Below are 23215 nucleotides of genomic sequence, written 5' to 3'. Positions count from 1 at the left end.
ATTAACCGTATTTCCTATATCAAGAGCCCGGCCTATATTAACTTTTCACTTTACTTTTAGACCCTGTGTTTATTTCTTGAGCTTGGAGATGAGCAGGGAAAGCTTTGGTACAAGTAAGGTGTTCTGTACATCACTAACTGTAGCTGACTAGTTCCGTGTGTGTGGGGGTGTGGGGGTGTGGGGGTGTGGGGTGTGTGTGTGTGGGGGGGGGGGGGGGGCTGTCCTGACTTCAAACCCGGCCCGTACCCCTACATTTGGCCCCTTAATGAGGGAAATACGGTATTCCCCATATTCAATCCAGACTCAAAAGCGTCTTACATTTTGGTCCTGCGTTGACGAATAGATGACGACTTTTGGTGCTGTGCACAAAATGTACAAATTTTACTCTTGTCATTTGACATTTTCACCGTCGTCACAGACGTCGATGACATCTAGAACATCAGTATCACGGAGTCCGGTGTGACCTCACCGGTCATTTGGGGCGATAAGCTGAACCGGAGTCTATTGAAAGCCTCTTGAAGGAAAGTCTTTGTGAATTAAGGGGAAACAATTCAAGCGTTTCACTGAGAGTTATCTCCCTTAGTGGTGGCTACTGATTTCAAGATGGCGCCTCAAATCCACTTTTCTCTGGAATGCTCGTCCACACTGTGAGCAGGAGAACGGCTTGTATCCCGTGTGTTTCCGGCTGTGCGTTATCAGGTTGGACGATTGGCTGAATGCTTTTCCACATATCGTACACTTGTGAGGTTTCTCGCCTGAAAGAAAATCAACCAAATCAGAAAACGGCCTTTCTCAAAAGATATACTAACACACATAAATTCACCATGCGTTACGTCGTATAAAGGGTACAGTCAATGTATAAAATGTGATTCACGTAGGCAATATAAACAATTACCAATCATTTCAGCCGTTTTACACACTGACTGAAAACAAAAAACTGTCTATTTGACAGATTGACTAAAAGTTATTCAGAAGGACGTAAAATGATCACAATCGACTAATTATTAGATTTGAAGCCAAAAGATTTTAAAATATGCATTGACTTTCCTTTTGATTTAATCCTATTAGTTTCATCCACTGGGTGATGAAATTGAACATCAAGATGTTTGGAATTTGTTACCATAGTAAAATAACTGGATTGATTTTTCCCTTAATTTTGTAAAATAACTGACGTATACTGATAGAAAACGGAACAGTGGGAAATTACTGTCAGTACATTTGACAAAGCGCGCATACAAATTCAACACATGTTAGAAATGTGGAGATGTGATTGTGTGCATTGTTTCCAACGCGTACTTGATAGATAAAGCTGGTATAAACCCATGATATAACATATCATGTTACCGTATCTAAAACTAAGTGTCACCTTATTCATTTCCATTGCAAATTGACTCAGTGCAAATGCTAGTCACACTTCACATGGACTGTACGTATTGACTAAGCTTTTAAAGACTTCATCCAATTCAATTGAGTGAGTTGGAGTTTAACAACGTCCCTTTAAACAGTATTTCAGTTATACCGCGCGTGTGAGCTTACTTGAAGACGACACGTTATTTTAATACACCAAGGTTGCAGGTTATGAATTCTATCAACTATACATTCCGCGCGTGTCTACTCGTAGTGAGAGAGTTGGTTGAACACCACCGAACTACGGAAGCGCCTCAGGCTACTATGTCCAAATACCTTTTACAAAAACACAGTCAAATGTAACGAACAAATGTTTCTATCATATTAATGATGAAAATATATCAGTAAAAAACATGAGGTTACGATCCCCTAAAACAGATGTGATATGCCTTTGTTTAAATAAATCCTCCTCATTTGCTCTGATAGTATTTAAAAGGTTTTCTATACATTTGGTATTAAGCAGAGTTGAAAAGACGAATCCTGAAATCATTTGATTGTATAATATAATCAAAACGATGTTTACAAGCTTTACGACCACAGCGGCAACAGCTAAATAACAAAAATCGATACATCCTTATAGACGTTAATAAAAACCGTTATCTGCATAAATGTTTCTAAGTAGAACTAAGGCTTTCAAATATTCAGTGTCTTCAAAATCGTTGATCACGCAAATGGTTATGTTTGAATTCGAATGATCCTCAACTTTCGTGTTTGTCCCTGACTTAGTGAACACTTTACTTAAGTTTATTGTCGATGGCATCTCCGACACCACTGCAGACGTTAGGATGCCAGTGAACCGGGAAACACGTCTTAACTTATTTTGCAATGCAATTTGTAAAGCCCTTTAAGTGTCTCGTAAATAAAATATCCCATGCGAGTCAGACAGTGCTAGATAAATCTTAGAATATATACTATTCTGTTACAGTTACACCTTTGTATTCGGCTTCTTCTCGTGAGGATTGCTCATTGTCAAATCAGATCAATAAATAAAAACATGAATACGCACAAATGTGCCGTGAATTACTTTTTTGTTGAGTTTTAGTTGTAGGTACGTGCGAGAAGTTCATACAATTTTCAATTTCGGTTTTGATGTATAATAAATATTCTAGGTGGTTGGTACAGATTTGGATTGGTGCCATATTATTAGTGATTTGTGTTGTCTCACTCGTCCCTTGTCTTCTCTTACGATATACGAGGGATGATTGAAAAGTTTCAAGCCTCGCATACAAGGAATTGCGTAATAGTTAAATATTTTGCCGTTAAATGATGTCATAGAGGTTTATCCACAAAAAAGCTTGAGTCAATTGTGACAAGTCAGTAAAATAAGTAGAGGTCTGTGTCCTTTAAAAAATGGAAAAACTTAACGGTAATCTGAATAAACACACATATGGAATGAAACACAGTTAATAATAATAATAATAATAACGATGATGATGATAATGATAATAATAATAATCTAGGTGGACAGGGGCATATTTCGAACATATTCTCTCGCCGAAGGAGATATCCCCCAGAAACTCCCCAGATGAAACACAGTCACCCATCCCCCTACTCTCCGCAGCCAACGTTGCTTATCTTCGCCTGATTTGTGACCAGTGCGGTGTACATAATGTACCACTTATGCTGAAGTTATCGACAGTTATAGATCGAAAAGCGGGTTTTCAGAGAGATTTACTTATAAACATAACACAATGTGTGCTTATGAAACTGAGACACAAGGATGGGGCCATCATTTGAACTGTATCCCTTTCTTGCAGATAAGATAAATAACGTGAGATAGGAAAGAGCCCAAAAAATCAAATCTTTGCACAGAACCAGATCTTTACCCCGAAGGCGACACACGATGTGGATCCCTACTGACATGTTTAAGACATTATTATTATTAAACGTTTTTCATTAATTCTATTTTCAAAACAATCCTAGAATTCTTTTGTTCCTGTTTCCGTACAATCAGGACAGTGGAATGGGTATTGAGAGAACTCATAGTCGATTGAGAGTTTCTAGCAAACCTATTTTTCGTACGTTTTCAGTGTGAACAAGATGCCGCTGGATAAACAACGCACCTGCTACAATTACCAGGAAACAATACAAGTTACATAAGTAAGCTCCAAGTGTCGTTTCAGGGACGGCTCCATGGACACTAACATCACTTTATAACTTTAGCAGTCATTTTGGCCACTGAATCCTCAATATGGTTGCCTTTCATGTGAAACCGCATCTGGTCTGTGGTAACAGTATGTCTTTGTGTCAAGTATAAATTACTCATTGAATTTGTTTAGGGGGTACAATTTATCATACTTTTTCAAAAATGTCTACATTCTATAAGTTTCAAAATGTTATATTTACGAGTTTAAGATATTTTACAAATAAAACAAAAAACTCACCGGTGTGAATATACGTGTGCTTTTTCATGTCGGACTTTTGATGGAATCGTTTACCACAGTAGGGGCAAGGGTAGGGTCGAGTGTCACTGTGTATCAACATGTGAGTGGATAGGGTTGAAGACCTCTTGAACGACTTGCCGCACTCTTTACACGAAAATGTCCTTTCCTTAGGTTCGGAGAGACCCCCTGACAGGGACTTGGACCCCATGTCGCTGGAGTGAACGGAACTGTCAGAGGGCGAAGAGTCATCGTGGCCCCGGCAGCGCGCACAGTTACAAGGATGGATGTCATCTTGACGGCCGATGTCGTGAAATGACGGCGTGTGCAGAGGATCCGGAAGCAGACCTGGTTTCGGCAGAATCTGCATCTCGTGGTCAAGTGTCAGCCATGACAGGAAGTCGCCAAGAAACTCACGCAGATATTTGGTTTCTTTGATTCGGACACAGTTGTCTGGCTTGTCCAATGAGCCTGGAGGTCAGAAAAGAAAATCATTCCGTTATTTTACACGCGTCGATATTTTTTTAAACACTATTTTACAATAACATATCCCCCCCCCCCCCCCCCCCCCACATCCCCCCCCCCCACCACCACCACCGTCTGTTGTATTTTCAAACTCCCCCCTTTACACAAGGTATGACTACGAAGAGTCGAAATGTCAAATTTTATTTTACATTTCAGAAAACTTTCAAACATTTCCAGACGTGATCAAACGGTTGACAATTAGCCTTTTGTCTTTCGAACACTTTTCATCATCTAGCATTGTCAAGTACATTTTTATGGCTCAACTCAGTGAGGTTGATATTTCAAACTTCAAGAGAAAAAACTTTCTGTAGGTGGTTGTATGATCCAGCACGTACCAATGAATTTGAAGGTACTGTTAAGTAAACTATTATTATAAAAATACAACACTATCTGAAAACAGTAAGTAAGTAACATTTTACTTATCAGAACCTAAATGTCAATTTGTCGAATTATGTGGCTTAGACAATGTGACTGTATTGTAAACAAAGCATCGTGCATGTTAACTGTCTGTCTGTGCAGTTCTGAATCATTTGGAAGTTAACTACCAGAGCATGTCCAAATAAGAATATACACTTAAACATTCCTTGAAAAACCCCATTAACAACGTCTCCATCAACAACTCCAACGCCAACACCAACACCCACAACCACAACGACATCCATACCTACAACCTCACCCACATCCATATCCACAACCGCAACCACAACTACTTCCACACCCTCAACCACAACCACACTAACACCCACACCCACACCAACAACCACACCAACACCCACAACCACACCAACACCCACAACCACAACCACACCAACAACCACAACCACACCAACAACCACAACCACATCCACATCCACATCCACACCAACAACCACACCCACAACCACATCCACATCCACATCCTCATCCACATCCACATCCACAACCACGCTAACACCCACACCCACACCCACACCCACAACCACACCAACACCCACAACCACAACCACACCAACAACCACACCCACAACCACATCCACATCCACATCCTCATCCACACCCTCAACCACAACCACACTAACACCCACACCCACACCAACTACCACACCAACACCCACAACCACAACCACACCAACAACCACACCCACAACAACATCCACATCCTCATCCACATCCACAACCACGCTAACACTAACACCCACACCCACACCCACACCCACACCCACAACCACATCCACACCCTCAGCCTCACCCACAACCACAACCAGACTTACACCCACAACAACACCAACGCCAACGCCAACGCCAACACCCACATCCACATCCACATCCACACTCCACACCCACACCCACACCCACCCCATCTTCACCAATACCATTCATCCAGAACGGAAGATTATATGCAGTGGCCATGCCATAGTTAAAGACCTTACCAGAATAATGAACAACGATGTGGGCGTAATTTTTAGATATTTCATCATATCAGTTTCATTTGATTTATAGAGTCTTAAATATCTAATTCTACCATTCTATCATGCATTAATATGTAACAATATGTAACAATCTATGTAACAATACATAGCGTGCCAGACATCTGGAGAACTGTTTCGAACAGAGCCACAAGAACAGCTCCACATCTAGCGAACGTGTTGAACCTGACGAGCATTTAATATTCACATATGTTCGTTTTATCTGTAATGAATGCACATTCACTGTGATGGCACGATTTGCCCGTCAGATGACAATGCACTTGGTCGATGTTGGTTTACAATCATTCAAGCAGACGGTCCAACAATGGCATCACAAACCCATGAAGCAATAACTCAAAGTTACTGAAGAGCCCATTTTCGGGGAATTCATTTCATAAATATTTCCTGGTCACGCGCGAAGCGTCAAGTCTGTCTCAATCTGTGTTTCTAAATCATGACACTCAGGAATCTATTTTATTCTCCGCTGTTTTCAGATTCTATTGAAAAAGCCCTTGTCTCTTAAAACAGTCGCATTCAATACGACAGGCTTCTCGGAGATGCCCAAGGGAACTGCGCATGCGTCAGACAACGTCCCGACAATCAAGCAACCGGAATCGATTTTAAGTTATTCATGATGGTCTCCGACCTATGGAACTTTAGGTGAAAGAGCAAGTTCCCTTAACAGTTTAAACAAAGGAATAACCTTAAGAGATCCGAGATTGCAATAGCCTTAAGGCTTGGCAATGGTTATGGTACCGGGGGACTTTAAATATATAATAATCCTGATACAGATATAGCGGGCCCAGTGGAATTTCATCCTCAATGCGTCTCTCATGGGGTCTTGAAGTTGGGCGCCAGTTTGGGTCCTTGACTGTTAATTTAATAATGCCGTCGCCATGCCGCCCCCGACGCGGTTTAGAAGGGACTATTAACTGTGGATAAAGGGAATTGTCCTATATAAACCGCGATTTTTAGCAATCAGAGGAAATCTCGCTTGTGGTGCTAGAGGGTACGTTGGTAATTCCCAGCTGCTTAAAAATGCGTTTCAGATCGGTAAAAAGCGGTAAAGGTGTGACTGTAAGAATTCGCCTTTTATCACTGCTTGTGGCAGAGGTATTGGGTGGCAAGTCTGTCTGCAGAAACGGTAATGACAAGTCATGGGTTTTAATTGGTGTTTTTGCATCAGGAGGGTTTTAATGATTAAGTCGACACATCCGTTTGGTGCAGATGTAGAGGCTTAGGGATCGAGAAACGCGTTGGTGAATGCAGATTGTAGGTTGCCCAGACCTAGTTTAATGATGTATGATCATCATTGCAGTTTGCACATGTCTAATTTAAGTTGAAATTTGGTTTAATGACAAGGTGTATTTAAACAATAACAGTCATACGACTGAATATCAAGAAAGAAACAGAAACAAAATTGATGCTTTTTTGAAAATGTAAGCACTCACTTATTACATGTGTATCGTCAGTTTTCATAATTACATTTCATGCACTACAGCCAAGTCAGAAATGTCAACAAGTCGGTATTCCTACAAATATGAGTGAGGTGTTTCAGTTGGTACAACGGATAGCGACTGTTAGGGCAGCGGAACAAGCTGTGTTATGTGTGCTATTGTCGTACCTGTATCGTTTTCATTGAATGAGAGGGGTTTTCTGTCGCTGTGCCATTTCGAGGAGTCATCTGTGAAGGACGGGGTCACATCTGCTATCAGGGAGGCCACATCGAAGGGGGTTCGGATTCGAGATTTCGGTGGAGGAAAGGTTACGCGATGAGCTTCATCTGAAATGGAGAAAAGAAAACCAGATATATAACTGAAGCATATTGATGAAGAAAACCTGATATATAACTGAAGCATTCTGATGAAGAAAACATGATATATAACTGAAGCATATTGATGAAGAAAACATGATATATAACTGAAGCATTCTGATGAAGAAAACATGATATATAACTGAAGCATATTGATGAAGAAAACCTGATATATAACTGAAGCATATTGATGAAGAAAACCTGATATATAACTGAAGCATTGTGATGAAGAAAACCTGATATATAACTGAAGCATTGTGATGAGGAAGAAAAACAGATGTATATACTGAAGCATGTTGAAGAAGAAAACCTGATATATAACTGAAGCATGTAGATGAAGAGGAAAACCAAATATATAACTGAAGCATGTAGATGAAGAAAACCTGATATATAACTGAAGCATGTAGATTGGAAAAAAAAAGATATATAACTGAAGCATGTAGATGGATAAAAACAGATATGTAACTGAAGCATGTAGATGGATAAAAACAGATATATAACCGAAGCATGTAGATGGATAAAAACAGATATATAACTGAAGCATGTAGATGGATAAAAACAGATATATAACTGAAGCATGTAGATGGATAAAAACAGATATGTAACTGAAGCATGTAGATGAAAAAAACCCAGATATATAACCGAAGCATGTAGATGGATAAAAACAGATATGTAACTGAAGCATGTAGATGAAAAAACCAGATATATAACTGAAGAATGTTGAAGAAGAAAAACAGATATATAACTGAAGCATGTAGATGGATAAAAACAGATATATAACTGAAGCATGTAGATGGATAAAAACAGATATATAACTGAAGCATGTAGATGGATAAAAACAGATATATAACTGAAGCACGTAGATGACGAAGTACCTGATAACAATCAAACTTTATGATTATTCAGTTTTACATATTTCATGAGCGGAACACACAAAGTCATTATGTTTTATAATTAATTAATTTAGGGATCTTGAGCTGCTTTTAACAAAATGTATAATATCAAATAATTCCTAAATGACATGCAGTGAGTGAATGCTGTTTTACACCCCAGTAGACATAGTTACAGCAATATCACGGCGATCTAAAGTAATCGATTCTGCAGCAGACAAACTAGTGATTGAAAGCATGAGTAACTATCTACACCGTTGGTGCCAGTATCACCCAATTTACATAATCTAACCGGATCCGTTACATTTACATGAAAGCTCTCAGAAAATCACGATGCAACTGGGACTTATTCTGCTTCAGTATACTAATTCACATGATTCCGTTTATGTTTTTTGTTGTGTGAATGGAAGTTTTTAAATCAGTCATTAGAGATAGTCATACAGACATTGTTCTGTCGGAACGAAGGAAGAAAGACGATAATCCTGCACGGTCTGCACAACGTTTTTGTCCTGTAATGTTATGAAAACAGTTCTATTTATTTATTCATGCCTCCGTGACATCAACAGAAGCTGCACACAATGGGAAAGTCAAGGGGTAATCTACACAGACACATGACGATTTCCAAGACAAAAGACGCTTCTGTCTTACGCTAACTTACGTATTGATCACAGCGCCGACACACCTCCTAGACAGCATATCTACAGATTTAAGTCACCCCCAGGTCAATTAATGTATACAATAAATGTCTGAGTATTCTCTACGGTTTCAGCTTCCGCTGCCACCTTTGGACGACCCGCAAAAGAATAACCAGCCATCCAAAAACATAGGCGAGAACGACACCTTGGGAACGCCACTTCCAGCCAAACAACGGCGGAGCAAGAGTCACGCCTTGACGCTTCCCGGGTACAGCGGTAATTATCTTCAACAAGCTCTGACTCATTTATTATGTATGGTGACCAATGCCAACTGACCAGCGCTACAGTCCAGTGCTTTGGCCGAGACCACATGGTTACTACTGGACAAGGCAGGATCCGTTCCACAAAGCGATCTAAGCTTTGAGACGCGTACGGTCGCAGTGTTAACATCGCTTTGGGGACCAAGGCACAAGATGTTAAATGTTATAGTGTATGTATATTCCTGTTAAGGTGGACACGGGTGGCTCAGTCGTCTGGGGCGCAGCATTTCTCTGGGCAGAGTTGCGTCCCTTTGACACGCCAGAAACCTGATTATGTTTCTGGTTTGTCAGGACCATACCCTGTGCGCGTGGATTTTACCAAAGTAGTAAACGTCCAAGACCTCCATCCGGCTGTCCTCACTCACTCACTCACTCACTCACTCACTCGACATGCATATGGTCTCCCTGGATCGAATCTCTCTGCTTAATCTCTCTTCGATTTCAATACGCTGTGTTCTGCTCTGTCCTGCTCTCCTTTGCTCTGGTCTGCTCTGGTTAGCATTTACATTTAATAGGAAAATAAGGTGGGGTTAAAGGGGGTTTAAAGTACAAGACTATTGCACTTATATAGCGACGTGCACGCACGTGTGTGTGTGTGTGGCTGCTTGTACTAGTCTGGACTGATGTTGATTTTATAATGCTAGCCCACTGAGATACTATGCCGCAGTTTAACATGAATACCCCACTCAGACACAGTATACTGACTCCGAGCAGACCAGTCCTTGTTGTAGCCCCTTAATGCCGAGCGCCAGACAGGGTAACAACAAGTACCATCTTTTAACGTCTTTTGTTATGACGCGGCTGGGGATCAAACCCCAATCCTTCCGCTCTCCGGGCGGACGTTCTACCACTAGACCACGGAGGCGGTCAGTAGGAGCATAACACAAAGAACATGGAACAATACGTGTTCACGTTCATTTTACACAACTTATTCAAACTTATTTTAGCGTGAATAAAACATTTTCACCGATGACAAGCAATTTGGGGTTGAATATATGAATTCATAATGTATTTATAAATTAATTTCTAGAACGCTGTCTGGTTTAAAGCGCTAGTTGCTGCGTGAAGTTCAATGGTACGTGAAGGACAGCAACAATGTGTCATGTATTGCTATTCACTGACTTACAGATGCTTATTGTTAAATGAAACAATATTGGCTTATTATCGCATGGTTTATTCATGACATGCAAAGCTATTATCTTCATGAAAATAGTTCACGGTAACAATGAATGTTTCAGGACATGGGGGCAATAGTCATCGTTGATCTATTTAAAGTGGCAGCCACACGTACAGGCTGACACATACATAAACACTATCATTCTCCCTAATCTATATTATCTAGAGAGCAAGAGAAACTACGCCGCTCTGTTGATTTTGTCGTATGTTTGATTTTTAATAGAAAATATCTTCAGTATAGTAATATTTTATCCAAAGGAATAACTGTACTGGCGCTTAGTCAGCACTCAAAGAATACTTCTACATATTTATTTTTAAAATCTAATTTGATTTAAAACTTTCAAAAATTAAAATAAATGCCGATGAGTATCTCAGACATTTTATTTTTGAAAATCAATAAATTTGCTTTTTTCCGACACAAATTCAAACATGGGGTCATGTGGTTGCAAATTCATTTTCTACTTTCCAGTCTTCATTCAAGTAATTTATTTTTATTTCGAACAGCTGTAATGTTGTGTATTTCTATTGCAAACCCTTGGGAGCATGGACTGCTACCATCTATATGCATACAGAACATTTTAGAATTTAGAATCAATATCATTGATATAAACTGCCGGGGAAAAGTATACACTTGAAATTGGATTGAAAAGTTACAAATGTTATCAAAACAGAACTTACGGTCCGAAAAACAGCTATGATATCAAATACACATCCATCAAGTAACCATTTCTTGTTCGTTTGTTTTTTGTTTCAGTTTTAGCCGGGCATTGAACATTATGACGTCTTGGCCGACGCTTACCATAGTGAGCGGAAGCTAGAACCACACCTTTGACCGCCACTGGCCATACAGTGACCAGTGAGTAAATGGATGTTGTTTAAAGCCGCAGCTAGCAATGGTCCAACTTTTTCATAACGGCTTGTAATAAATTGAGTTTGGACTTCGGTCGCTTTTCGAAAGTGGGACAATATCACAAATTCCATTTGCCTATCACTTATTAATCGTCCATTTAAGTATATCTGAACTGTTATTATTGTTCCGATCTGTGAAAACCCTAAAATGTGTATTTTGTACGATGGAAAACGCGCAGATTTACCCAACATCAACCTGTTAAACTGCTCCCTTAAGTACTGCTGCAGGATTTTCTAAGTCTCACGTGCTGCATGAATTGCAAGTGCAGCTGCACAATGACTGCACAGATTAAATGGCGATGTTTAATTAGACGAGAGCTTGGCGTGGAAAAATGACAATCAAGGATTTTTTTATCCTATATAAAGACAGTATCATTCTTATCATTATATAATTAATAAAACAACCTCTAGGTGTATATTATTCTGTATAGTTTCTGTCTACAGTGGATGTGGAATGGGTACACTGTGTTTGATTATTTGTTATTTATATCACGATAATGTGACCAATCAATAAATCAACATAACATGCAATATGTATTTTAATGGCCACATGTTACACTAGCACAAAGCGACTTTCCAACTGACGCGAGATTTATATATTGGCACAGATATATATTTCAGCACAAATAGCATTTAATCTTAAAAATATTTAACGTGTGTTTGTGCAACAGATTGTACAATTAACATAGGTGAAGCATTTACGAAACTAATACTTTACTAGGTATTACTTATTAATTATAATACAAGAAACTATCAGTGTACTTAGAAATGTAAAATATCAATGATATTATTTGTCTGTTTTGCTCGAAAATAAGTAGATAATAAAAGCTGGTAATTCTCAGTACGATTAATATGATATGTGGATTGCATTTACTGTGTCCCTTTTCAAATTCACTACATAATGAAACGAAACTCACAGCTGGAGATCCGTAAAAATGTAGATGAGCCATTTATATTGTAATAATACTTTTCAAAGCATGATTGACGTAAAATAACTGTATCTAACAGTGCGTGACCGTAAGTGCAAATCAGTTGTACCTGAAGTGTATCGATGAATAACATGACTACCAGTCTCGTTGGCTTACATTGTCCCTTGTACTAGATTCATATGCAGCTGTAATATTGAAATATCGATTTGCCATTAGACGCACCATAGTCCTGCAATATAAGTATATAATACTTTAAAAACCATAAAGCTATCAATTTCGCAATTAGTCTCGAAGCTTGATAACATCAAAAATATAAAGGAAAAAGTAAATTAGATTTTGAGAAAATTAATTTGAAAATGACATTACACTGAGACCTGTTACCATTTCGCTATTTGACTCCGAAATCAATTACATAGCGTGCGAAACGCTATTTTAACCGTGTCAGATTTAGTGGTTCTGGTGCAAGGCAAGCGACAGGTGTGTATTCCGTAGTTCCCTCATAGAAATCCCAGTATTGAAAATCGGATACCATACATGACGCTTTCTAACACTTTGTCGGAAATGAATCCAATTTAAATCCGTTTGTTCAGGCGAATCAGAAAGCTCCCCCTTAACAACCTGTTGCGAGATGTGTTTGATCGCTGTTCAGAATTAATAAAACCCACTTAGCACTTGTACGCCGGTTTCATAGTCAATTTTCAAAACTTCCGTTGTGATTCCTAATGTAAATAATACAGGCATCCGTACGCCGAGGTATGACCATTGGAATAATGTATCCTAGGATCCTCAAATCGAACACCTGTCGAATAACTCGTTAGGAAATCAGAATGACTCGCGGGGCGGTATACAGTTATAAGAAACCAATTGTAAAACATCAAATGGTTAGTTGAAAGCTTGTTTTGGGGATTTGCATATGCCAGTATGTGTTTAAATTAAAATATTGTTGTAAGTAGTGTTACATATATTTATTTATGTATTCGTTATTTGTATAGTTATATTCAGAGGATAATGAAATGGGGGTAAACGATAACAACTTGTGTCGAGGATAACAAAATATGTCGAAGATAACAGTATGTGTAGAGAATATCAACATGTCTCGAGGATTCCATGTGTCGAGAATAATAAAATATGCCGAAAACGTCATATGTTGGGGATTCCGCGTACAAAACGTTTAAACTGTTATTTGCTTTGAAGTGAAACTTCAGTAAATTGAATGTTTCACGATCTTTGCGCTCAGAAAGTGTGTCAAATTAGGGCTGTTAAGTTATAATGAGATAATGCAGCCATGCGTATTGAAGCGGCTTTTTAGTCTAAAAATGACAACAGATGCGCATAATGCACGCTTAATGATGATGAAATGATTTCAGTATTGACAATAACAGCTACGTTATAGCGATGCATGAAATATTCACATTACATCACGTTTTATCGAGCGTTTATAAGCATATTGTTTCCACAACCCCCGACCGAACGATTCATTCCACTCCATTGATCTGTTAAAACAGAAACTAACGTTATTGACAAATAGTATTTAATCTTTGCACAATCTAGAACACTTTAAAGTAATCGTTTCGACTTATGAATATTTACAATTTATTGGTCGTGACTCTGATTGAGAATCTCCTAATAATCACAAACATGTTAGATTTTGGGGAATTTTCTTAACAGCACTCACTAATTGTCAATTTGCAACGCTTTCATTTAATGGTGTCCTGATGACAGCAAAACGATATTCAATTAGTTTTAATAAAACATTACTATGAATCTATACCCCCAGTACAGACATTGTTAAGTCATTCAATTACTGAATCAGTATATACAACATCAATAGTAAGTTGAATTCCATTAAGTGTGGAAAACAGAGCACACAACCCACAATCACGATTAAAAGTTTAAAACAAAACAAAAAATACTTTTTTTTAGAAAACTGGTCCAATGGTGACATCAAGATTTGTTTGACAATTGGTCCCGCGTTTATGTCTTTCAGTGACGTTTTATCTATTATTTATATTAATGAGCCTCCTAGTAGACGACACCCTTGTCTTCAACTATATGATTAATAGTTTGACAGCTGAATAACATTCGGATATAGAAACACCATACTGAAAGTTTCTTGTGTATAATGAAACTTGAACCCGTTTTCTAAATCACTTCCGAGCACGTCAATTTCAGATTTTTCTTTGAGTATTAATAGTGTGTTTTGTCAGTTTCTGACGCTGAAAAGCAGCGGTAAAACATTTAGAAGTTTCGCTCTGTGAGTACAGTCCCTGGAAGCATTGACTAGAACATTTAATTGTCTTCATAAGAACACATTAAACTTGTCAGATGACTTTTCATGCTAAAATCTGTCCGGTAAAATATTTATTGTATCTAAAAGCCATTTTAGAATTCAATATTTAAAACACGTTTTATTTGGATGAGAGATTTCGCCTGGAATCCCGTTTCGTCTGATTTAAGCAGCGGAATTGAGCTGTGAATATTGGTTTGCTTTCGAGAAGGAAGATCGTGTAATTACTTTCCTAAACTATTACGGCAAATTTTAAAACGAATATTTCTCTATAACTGAAACTTAATGAATCGAGTTGGGTTGCAAACAATGTATATTACAATAAAATTGTACTTTTTTCAAATTTATTGAAATTGTATTCGTCACCTTCAGCATATTTCAAATTCATGTAACGTTTTGAAATTATGGTCCCAAAATCGATGATGAAATTAAATCAAATCATTCGGAATATTTTTGATTACAAGTACTCTAATGTTTTAAAAGTAGCCAGATAAGGAAAGACTTCAAGCGAATTTTTTATAAAATAAACAGGCAATCGATCGTGAACATTTTATATGTTTTCTTCATTTTTTACAAGGGTAAGTGTACTGTTCTTGCCAGGATGAGACCTGAAAATATGAGTAACTGCAGGATTTCTGCAAAGGAATTACATTCGGATTCGGATTCCTTGATCAACATACGATAGGCATCGTCGTTTAAGAAGCGGCACGAACAAGAAGTAAAGGTCTTATGGACGTATAGGGACACCTATGGACATCTATGGACACCCAAGTACAAACACTTCTTCAATTTCTTTCAATGCATGACATAATGTTCAGTGGCAGTGTTTTGTTTCCAAGGATAACGATTACCCTTGAGAGCCGCAAAACCACACATCATTCTCGCCTCATCTGCAACCTCACACTCCCACCCTCACCCTCACCCTTACCCTACCTCACCCTTACCCTACCTCATTCACCTCACCCCACCATCATATCATCCTCATCCACACCCTCACATCACATCACCCTCTCTCACCCTCACCTCGCCCACACCTCACCCCACCCGACCATCACATCACATCACATCACATCACATCACCCACACCCTAACCTCACCCAAACCCCAACCCCAACCTCACTCACCCCGCCCTCACCCTACCTCACCTCTACCTCACTCCATCGTCACCCACACCCCACCCTCTACCTCACCCACACCCTCTTCTCACCCCACCAAGTTCAGTTAATTAGTTTAGTTACTGTGCTGAAAAAGACACCATTATGCATATATACCACGGGCAACATGTTTGTCTTTCGGGCTAATTTCCAAGTTGATCTCGACCTCAAGAAGTAGCAAGGTATATTTACAGTTATATATCAGAGTGCATAAGAGTGTTTGTTGAAACAATGTGTCATATTTACCGTTATATGGTTACAGAAAAGTATACAATAAACTTCAAACGTTTTAATTTTGATTCAATTTTCATTATGTAAAAGACGAAAATGTTTCTATTAAAGTGGGCCCTCAATTTAAAATTATACAAGATATACGAAGAAAATGGTGTACAAATACAAAATATATTCCCTTTAAGACCAAATATGTAAACAGCCAATCGAAAATACTTCAGCCCTCAATTCGAGCTATCGTGTTCTGTTAAGTAGCATGGTACGTAAATACCTGTATACAGTGTATGTTGTATAACACAAACATGTCCTGTATGTTCACTTATTTCACTAAAAATGTCATGTTGTACTCCATTTAGAAAGTGTTGTGAAGTTCAATATTTGAATGTTTCATAAATCATTAATTGCTTTTTACGCTAATATGATACCATTCTCATGGGCATTTCCAACCTCTAACACGGATGTACTGATACCGTAAAAGGACTGTCCAGTTGCTGGGTAGTCATTTATTTGTTTATTTATTTATTTACTGAATAGTAAGCCAGTACTACCAACACCAGAATTAATTATGGAACCGCTGGCATTTAGAAATGGGATGGCAGCCCCCACACCCAAAACACCCACCCCCATTCCCGTAACCACCACCCCATCCCCCGGTTCCACCCTTGGCACCTTAAAGATGGGGATGGAGCTACTCTGTGATTGACCATTAAGAATTTAAAAAAAGCTTAGTTAATGAACAGCATCTGGTGGCACATTGCCCATGTAAACATTAGACTTGACATGAAAACAACTTTTTCTTGAACGGTGTGTTTGGAATGACATGACGTAATTATTGAAAACGATTGCTTATTGTGGTAATATTGAAAAGGCACTGGGGACAAGACTATCACTAAAAAACATGAAAATGATGCAGGAAGTACAAGAGAAGTATTTGACAACAAGGATGTGTACACCTTATGATAGGAACGACACAATTGAAGAGATTAACAGCATTCATGGATTATCATAGTTGTAGAGATTAACATCAGTGTAAGGATTAGCATAAGTGTAGAGATTCGCATTAGTGCAGATTAACGTCATCAATAGGGGACCAACATTGAACAGATTAGTATATTATTTCAAATTTAGGCATCAACGAAGTCTGTACAGAGACAACAAGAAGCTCTCAGTCCCTTGTAATCCTTAACAGATTCTTTAACTACTCAACGAACCAACAACCTATAAACTTAATGCTGATTGATGTAAATATGATTTACGATATACATAATACGTGTATATCTACAGACACAATCACAATAACCATTAGCGCACAAACAAAATATGCGTATATACCCTTACCTCTTATACAAATAGAAGAATGTTTTGATGTGTGTCAAACTATTTGAATTGGTGAATAACGATGTGTAACCTATAGCATCAGTGATGGGCCTGAGACAATGTTTGAACAAATGTAAACACGGCTGTACGACCTACCTGACAAGGGCGTCCTGAGAATGTTGGGGTACTCCGGCCCCTCCCTGCATTCCGTGGGGGAGGGGGGCTCGTTGAGCGGGGTAAGGGGGGAGGACCGTCGCCCCCTTGTCTTCTTGATCATGAAGGAACGAGGCATGTTTCTGCGAACGGCTCTAAGTGATCAACTATCACAGTCGACTCGGCGTACTCGCGCAGTGCTATTGGTTGTGATTAGTTTGTTGGGTTGCTTTTCTAAGGGCACGTGATTTTAAATATTAAACCCCCAGCATCTGTGATGTTCGAGTGGTAACAATTGGCGCATAGATTGTGTGAAATTATTGATGTAGCAATGTCCCTCCTACAATTACTACAGATCTCGACGAATTCCACCAAATAAATGCAGCACTTCCCTTCTAATAATCGCACGCTTCTCATTGGCTCGACCGCCTCGGGGCTTGAATGAGCGAGAGGCGAAGAGGTGTGATTATGCAAATGAGTACCGGCAAGCGCCACGGCGATGTGAGCGGGACAAAATCTAACCAACTTGCTCGTTGCGGCAAGGCGCCTGAGCGACAGATGCTAGAATGGACGTCAAACCATGTCACATCCTGACTTCATAGATTCGTTTACGAGGGCCGTGAATCTTGTTAGCGGGGATAGATTTCGATCAGCTAGACAAAACGGAAGGATTGAATATCAAACCCAAACGAGCCATTTATTGGTTCTAGCAATAAACGTGCGGTGATAGTTGTAACATTTTCAATTTAACTACTGCATATATTTTATTTCATTTTGCACTTTATTTGCGTCTGTGTAACTCAAGAGCACTTCATAAGATACCTAGATTTTTTAGTTTGATTTGTCAATCTGACATCTGACATATTTTGTTGTAATCAAATGGCTGTTTTTATATTTTAACGATACATATGGTCAGTCATGCGAATTGATTTGAGATATGAATTAAAATGCATATTTTAGTTATTTATCCCTGAAATGAGGTTAGTTGGTCCAAATCAAACTTTTGACTTCAAAACTGAATAGAAAGAGAAATATTACATTTAAATAGGATGCCCCAACTCAACGCTCCTTTCCTTATGTAAGGATTGGTTCAGATTCTTATTGTCTTTGGATAAATGGGGTCGTGGAAAAGAAAGCAACGTTTACAAAGGACCCTGGGATCGGTGGGGTGTCCTTGTGGCTTAAGTGTTCGCTCGTCACACCCAAGGCTCGTGTTCGACTCCCCATGGGTGCAATGTGTGAGGCCATGATCTTTCCCGTCACGATATTATTAGCATACTGATAAAAGCGGCGTAAAACCATACTCACTCTCACACCTACTCAGAAAATGAGTGTACCTAGATGCAAGGTCCGGCTAAGTACGGATTCTCCCTGAAGTTGGAATGCATAAAACAATCACATATTCACTTGTTTGATAACAGTGATAACAGTGTTAGGATCTACACCGAAACGCCGCATTCATTAAGCTATAGCCCTTGTTAATCACATATTCGTTAAAAATCAGTTATAATATCTAGGGAGACGGATACCTATGCTGAAAATACTTTCTCTTGTTCTCTGCATGTCAATATGTTTAAATCAGGATGAAACTAGTTCAGTGACACTTCCCATTACGCTCTCGCTGCTGACATGTGCTGCCTCTGGCTCCATATCAGCTGAATGATACCTAGCTATGTGCGGGCTCCCAGCATTTCACCACAACAGTGAACAGACTGATGGTGTTAGTCCCGGCTACATAGAGTTGGTTCTAGAAATTGTAAATATCAATTCATACATGTTAGGGTGTTTGTTTGTTGTGTCACGCCGCACACAGCACTATTCCTCTATATGACGATGGTCTGTATATAATCGGGTCTTGGCCAGTGATTGACGCCATGAGCTTCGATCTTTGCAACTGGGATACGATGATGTGCATGAACCATGTCAGCGAGCCTGACCACCCGATCCCGTTACTCGCCTCGTCAGCTTTAACGGCAAGCATGAGTTGCTGAAGACCTATTCTACCCCTGATCAAACGGGTTTCATACACGTTAGTGTGCATGCACTATAATGTGTTGCTATAATAATAATAATAATAATAATAATAATAATAATAATAATAATAATGGCGGGTTCGAATCCCGGTTTGCCTTTTTTATTATGTTTCCAGGTTTGTCGGCACCATGCCCGTGCTCGTGGATTTTGCCAAAGTGGTAAGCGGGTAAGCGTCTGAGACCTGCATCACTTCGGAGTTGCCTCCCACATTAAGCTGATGCGCCGTGATATAACTGGAATACGGTTCAAAGCGGCGTTAAACCACGCACTCTCTCACTCACTCACTGAACCGTTTATTGCCACGCATGTTGTCAACTGTTTATTGCTGCTTTTTTCACTGTGCATTTATTTGATCGTATGTTTGGCACCGTTATCAGTGCGTATGTTTTACACTGTATATTGGGGCGTGTGTTTGACACTGTTTATCTATGCGTATGTTTTACGCTATGTATTGGGGCGTGTGTTTGACACTGTTTATCTGTGCGTATGTTTTACGCTATGTATTGGGGCGTATGTTTGACACTGTTTATCTGTGCGTATGTTTTACGCTATGTATTGGGGCGTATGTTTGACACTGTTTATCTGTGCGTATGTTTTACGCTATGTATTGGGGCGTATGTTTGACACTGTTTATCTGTGTGTATGTTTTACACTGTGCACTAGGGCGTATGTTTGACACTGTTTATCCGCACGTGTTTTACATTGTGTATTGGGGCGTATGTTTGACACTGTTTATCTGTGCGTATGTTTTACGCTATGTATTGGGGCGTATGTTTGACACAGTTTATCTCTGTGTAAGTTTTACACTGTGTACTAGGGCGTATGTTTGACACTGTTTATCTGCGAATGTTTTACACTATATATTGGGGAGTATGTTTTACCAAGTTGATTGGGACGAATGTTTTTAAAGTTGATTTGGGCGTATGTTTTCACAGTTGATTTGGGCGTTTGTATCCACAGTTGACCGGGACGTATGATACATGCTGGCAGCTGATTGGGGAGTATATTTGCACAGTTGATCGGGGCGTACGTCTCACACAGTCGATGTTGGATTATGTTTTATGCAGTTGATGGGGGAATGTGTTACAGATCAGTCGTGGGCCCACGTGTAACTCAGTTGATGAGGGTGTTTTTCTCCAATGATGAAGGCGTATGTTTTATTCGGAGTGGGGCGTACGTTTTACTCAGTAAATATGGGTGTTTGCTCATACAGTTGTTTGGCCGTAGATATCACAAAGTACAGGGGGATGTTTTACGTAGTTCATGGGCGTATGTTTTACATAGTGTGTTCATGCATGTTTTACACAGTTGATGTGCGTATCTTTTACATAGCTGTTTGTGTTGAGAGGTGACCCGAATCTAAATTTAAACACATGAAAACAAACGCCATTAGCAAGTTTTGAAACGTTTTAATCAACATTACAGTATAAATGCAAATTTCACGACATGCCTCTATGCTTTATGTTTTCAGATGGGCTGATCTCATCATGGAAATAAATCTTTGAACAAAAATCTGTTTTTAACCATTCTCCCTCTGATTGTTCTAAATGAATTACAACTTTTTTCGGTGGGTGATTAGATAATTGTAATCCATCTTAATCACGTACCATGGTAGCAGATACATCAACCTGTCATAGAGTCTTCAATAAAACATAAGACAAGAAACCACAGTCTTCCTGACAGCCTCGGTTGCAGGTGATTTAACACGTTCCAAGATCGTACCACCGTTAACCCAGAATAGAATAAACTATGTGGCTTTTGAAATCGATTCGGTACACACAAACTTTGCATTACCCTAAAGAATAAAGTTGATAATCATTATTTGAGATTATAAGTGACTATACAGACGATTGTTTACCCTGTTGTCGATATATGAGTGGTTTGCAATCAATTTTACTGAATACTGTGTCTTTACTTATGTTCAGGTATTTACTCGAAACAATGCATTACATACATCTTGATGTAGTACGTACCTCGAATATTTTCAGGGTTACATTTCTTTATATATACTGAAAAAAATGGATTATGAGTCTTATGGGAAATATTTTTATGAATTTATGTGTCAAAAAAAATATTCATCATCCCCGTTTATTTTTGGTCATTTTCTAATCAAACCGAAGGGCCATGGATGATTTTGTTCGGCGTTTTCTTGCAGTGTCACGGGGTCTAGGTGGCCCGGTCGTCTGAGGCGCCGCGATTCGCTGTGCAGAGTTGCGTCCCTTGGGCACGCCAGAAACCTGTGATTGTGGGTTCGAATCCCGGTTCGCCCCGATTATGTTTCTAGGTTTGTCAGCACCATACCCGTGTTCCTGGGTTTCACCGAAGTGGTAAACGTCTGAGACCTGCATCACTTCGGGCTTTCCTACCACATTAAGCTGACACGCCCCGATATAACTGGAATACTGATAAAAGCGGCGTTAAACCCAACTCACTCACTCTTGCAGTGTCTCGGGTTTAATGCCTGATTCCCCACGATAGTGATATCTGCCGTTACAATACTCGTACTCGTGACTTCATGAAGAAATGGAAGGTGTCCAAGATCTGCGTAATTTCTTCGAACCCCTAAGGGACAGCTGACCATTTGATATTCTGAGTTGAGGGGAATCTCGGTGAACATCATTAGTGCAGACAGAGAATTCGGAATTTAGAACCGCCGTTTACGATATGCTAATTCAGATATAAGTTAAAGTATATAAAACAAACTTAAAAGCCCAGTTATAACATCACAACGACACGGACTAACCACGGATTAGCTCACCGACGGTAAGTCTATATATTGTCCTTTCAAGTGTTATCACTTTTCTTGATGAACAATTCTAAGCTGTGAATGTAATCCCGACACGTCACTTTATTATCACATACCATAAATCCCGCAATCAATATCTGTAAACGTCCCTACGATTCATCATGTGTAATTAACGCTAGATTTCCGGTCAACGTCACCGTCAGCCAATGGCGGAACGCCGACGTCCAATAGGCGTCACAGATATAGCTTTACAGGGATAAGTCGACGCAAAGAAAAATGTCACATGAAAGCCAGGCGTGTAAATTACTCAAGCTGCTGTCTAAAACTGTGTCAAAAATATCATTAAAACACCTGTCATATTCTTCCTCTAAACGGAAGCGCGAAGACAAAGTCTTGTTCAACGTGCATGTCCCCCGGGGCGTCGTGGTATAAATGCTGTTTCCCTTTTTATTAATCATTGTAGGTATGATTGTCTTTGACGTGGATTGATACACTGATAATGTATAGCACGCCTGATTTATTCCTTTGTACTACGACCTTCGTCCGAGGTTAGGGTAATCTACGCCAAGGTTTAGATTTTGCAGAGTTAACTGTCACTTTCGTCAAGGTTCAGACTTTCCTCTCTTTACTGTCATCTTCGTCAACGTTCAGACTTTCCCGACTTTACTGTAACTTTCGCCAAGGTTCAGATTTTCATCAGTTTACTGTCATCTTCGTCAAGGTTCAGACTTTCCTCTCTTTACTGTCATCTTCGTCAACGTTCAGACTTTCCCGACTTTACTGTAACTTTCGCCAAGGTTCAGATTTTCATCAGTTTACTGTCTTCTTCGTCAACGTTCAGACTTTCCCGACTATACTGTAAC

At 39.4% G+C, this 23215-nt stretch overlaps 1 protein-coding gene across 1 annotated transcript; it reads right to left on the bottom strand.

Moving 5' to 3' along the window:
• Window positions 1-229: 229 nt before the first annotated feature.
• Window positions 230-17757, bottom strand: LOC139473058 (zinc finger protein GFI1 homolog pag-3-like). The gene is made up of 4 exons (XM_071255568.1): window positions 17576-17757; window positions 7383-7541; window positions 3792-4259; window positions 230-755 (listed from the first exon to the last, which is right to left on the bottom strand). The coding sequence occupies exons 1-4, from the start codon at window positions 17709-17711 to the stop codon at window positions 580-582; spliced, it is 939 nt and encodes a 312-aa protein (XP_071111669.1). The 5' UTR covers window positions 17712-17757; the 3' UTR covers window positions 230-579.
• Window positions 17758-23215: the final 5458 nt, after the last annotated feature.

The sequence above is a fragment of the Haliotis cracherodii genome, unplaced genomic scaffold (assembly GCF_022045235.1).
Source record: "Haliotis cracherodii isolate W230 unplaced genomic scaffold, xgHalCrac1.p SCAF_26, whole genome shotgun sequence".
In the NCBI taxonomy this organism is placed as follows: domain Eukaryota; kingdom Metazoa; phylum Mollusca; class Gastropoda; order Lepetellida; family Haliotidae; genus Haliotis; species Haliotis cracherodii.
The sequence above is the reverse complement of the archived record's forward strand: the minus strand, read 5'-3'. Positions and strand labels throughout refer to the sequence as shown.

What these genes read in the sequence shown, in the direction of transcription:
- LOC139473058 (XM_071255568.1), bottom strand. Translation starts at nt 17,711, where the DNA reads ATGCCTCGTTCCTTCATGATCAAGAAGACAAGGGGGCGACGGTCCTCC. An exon ending in TCTCAGGACGCCCTTGTCAG is followed by an intron (nt 7,542 to 17,575) that starts GTAGGTCGTACA and finishes TCTCCATTTCAG; the next exon opens with ATGAAGCTCATCGCGTAACC. An exon ending in ATTCAATGAAAACGATACAG is followed by an intron (nt 4,260 to 7,382) that starts GTACGACAATAG and finishes TCTGACCTCCAG; the next exon opens with GCTCATTGGACAAGCCAGAC.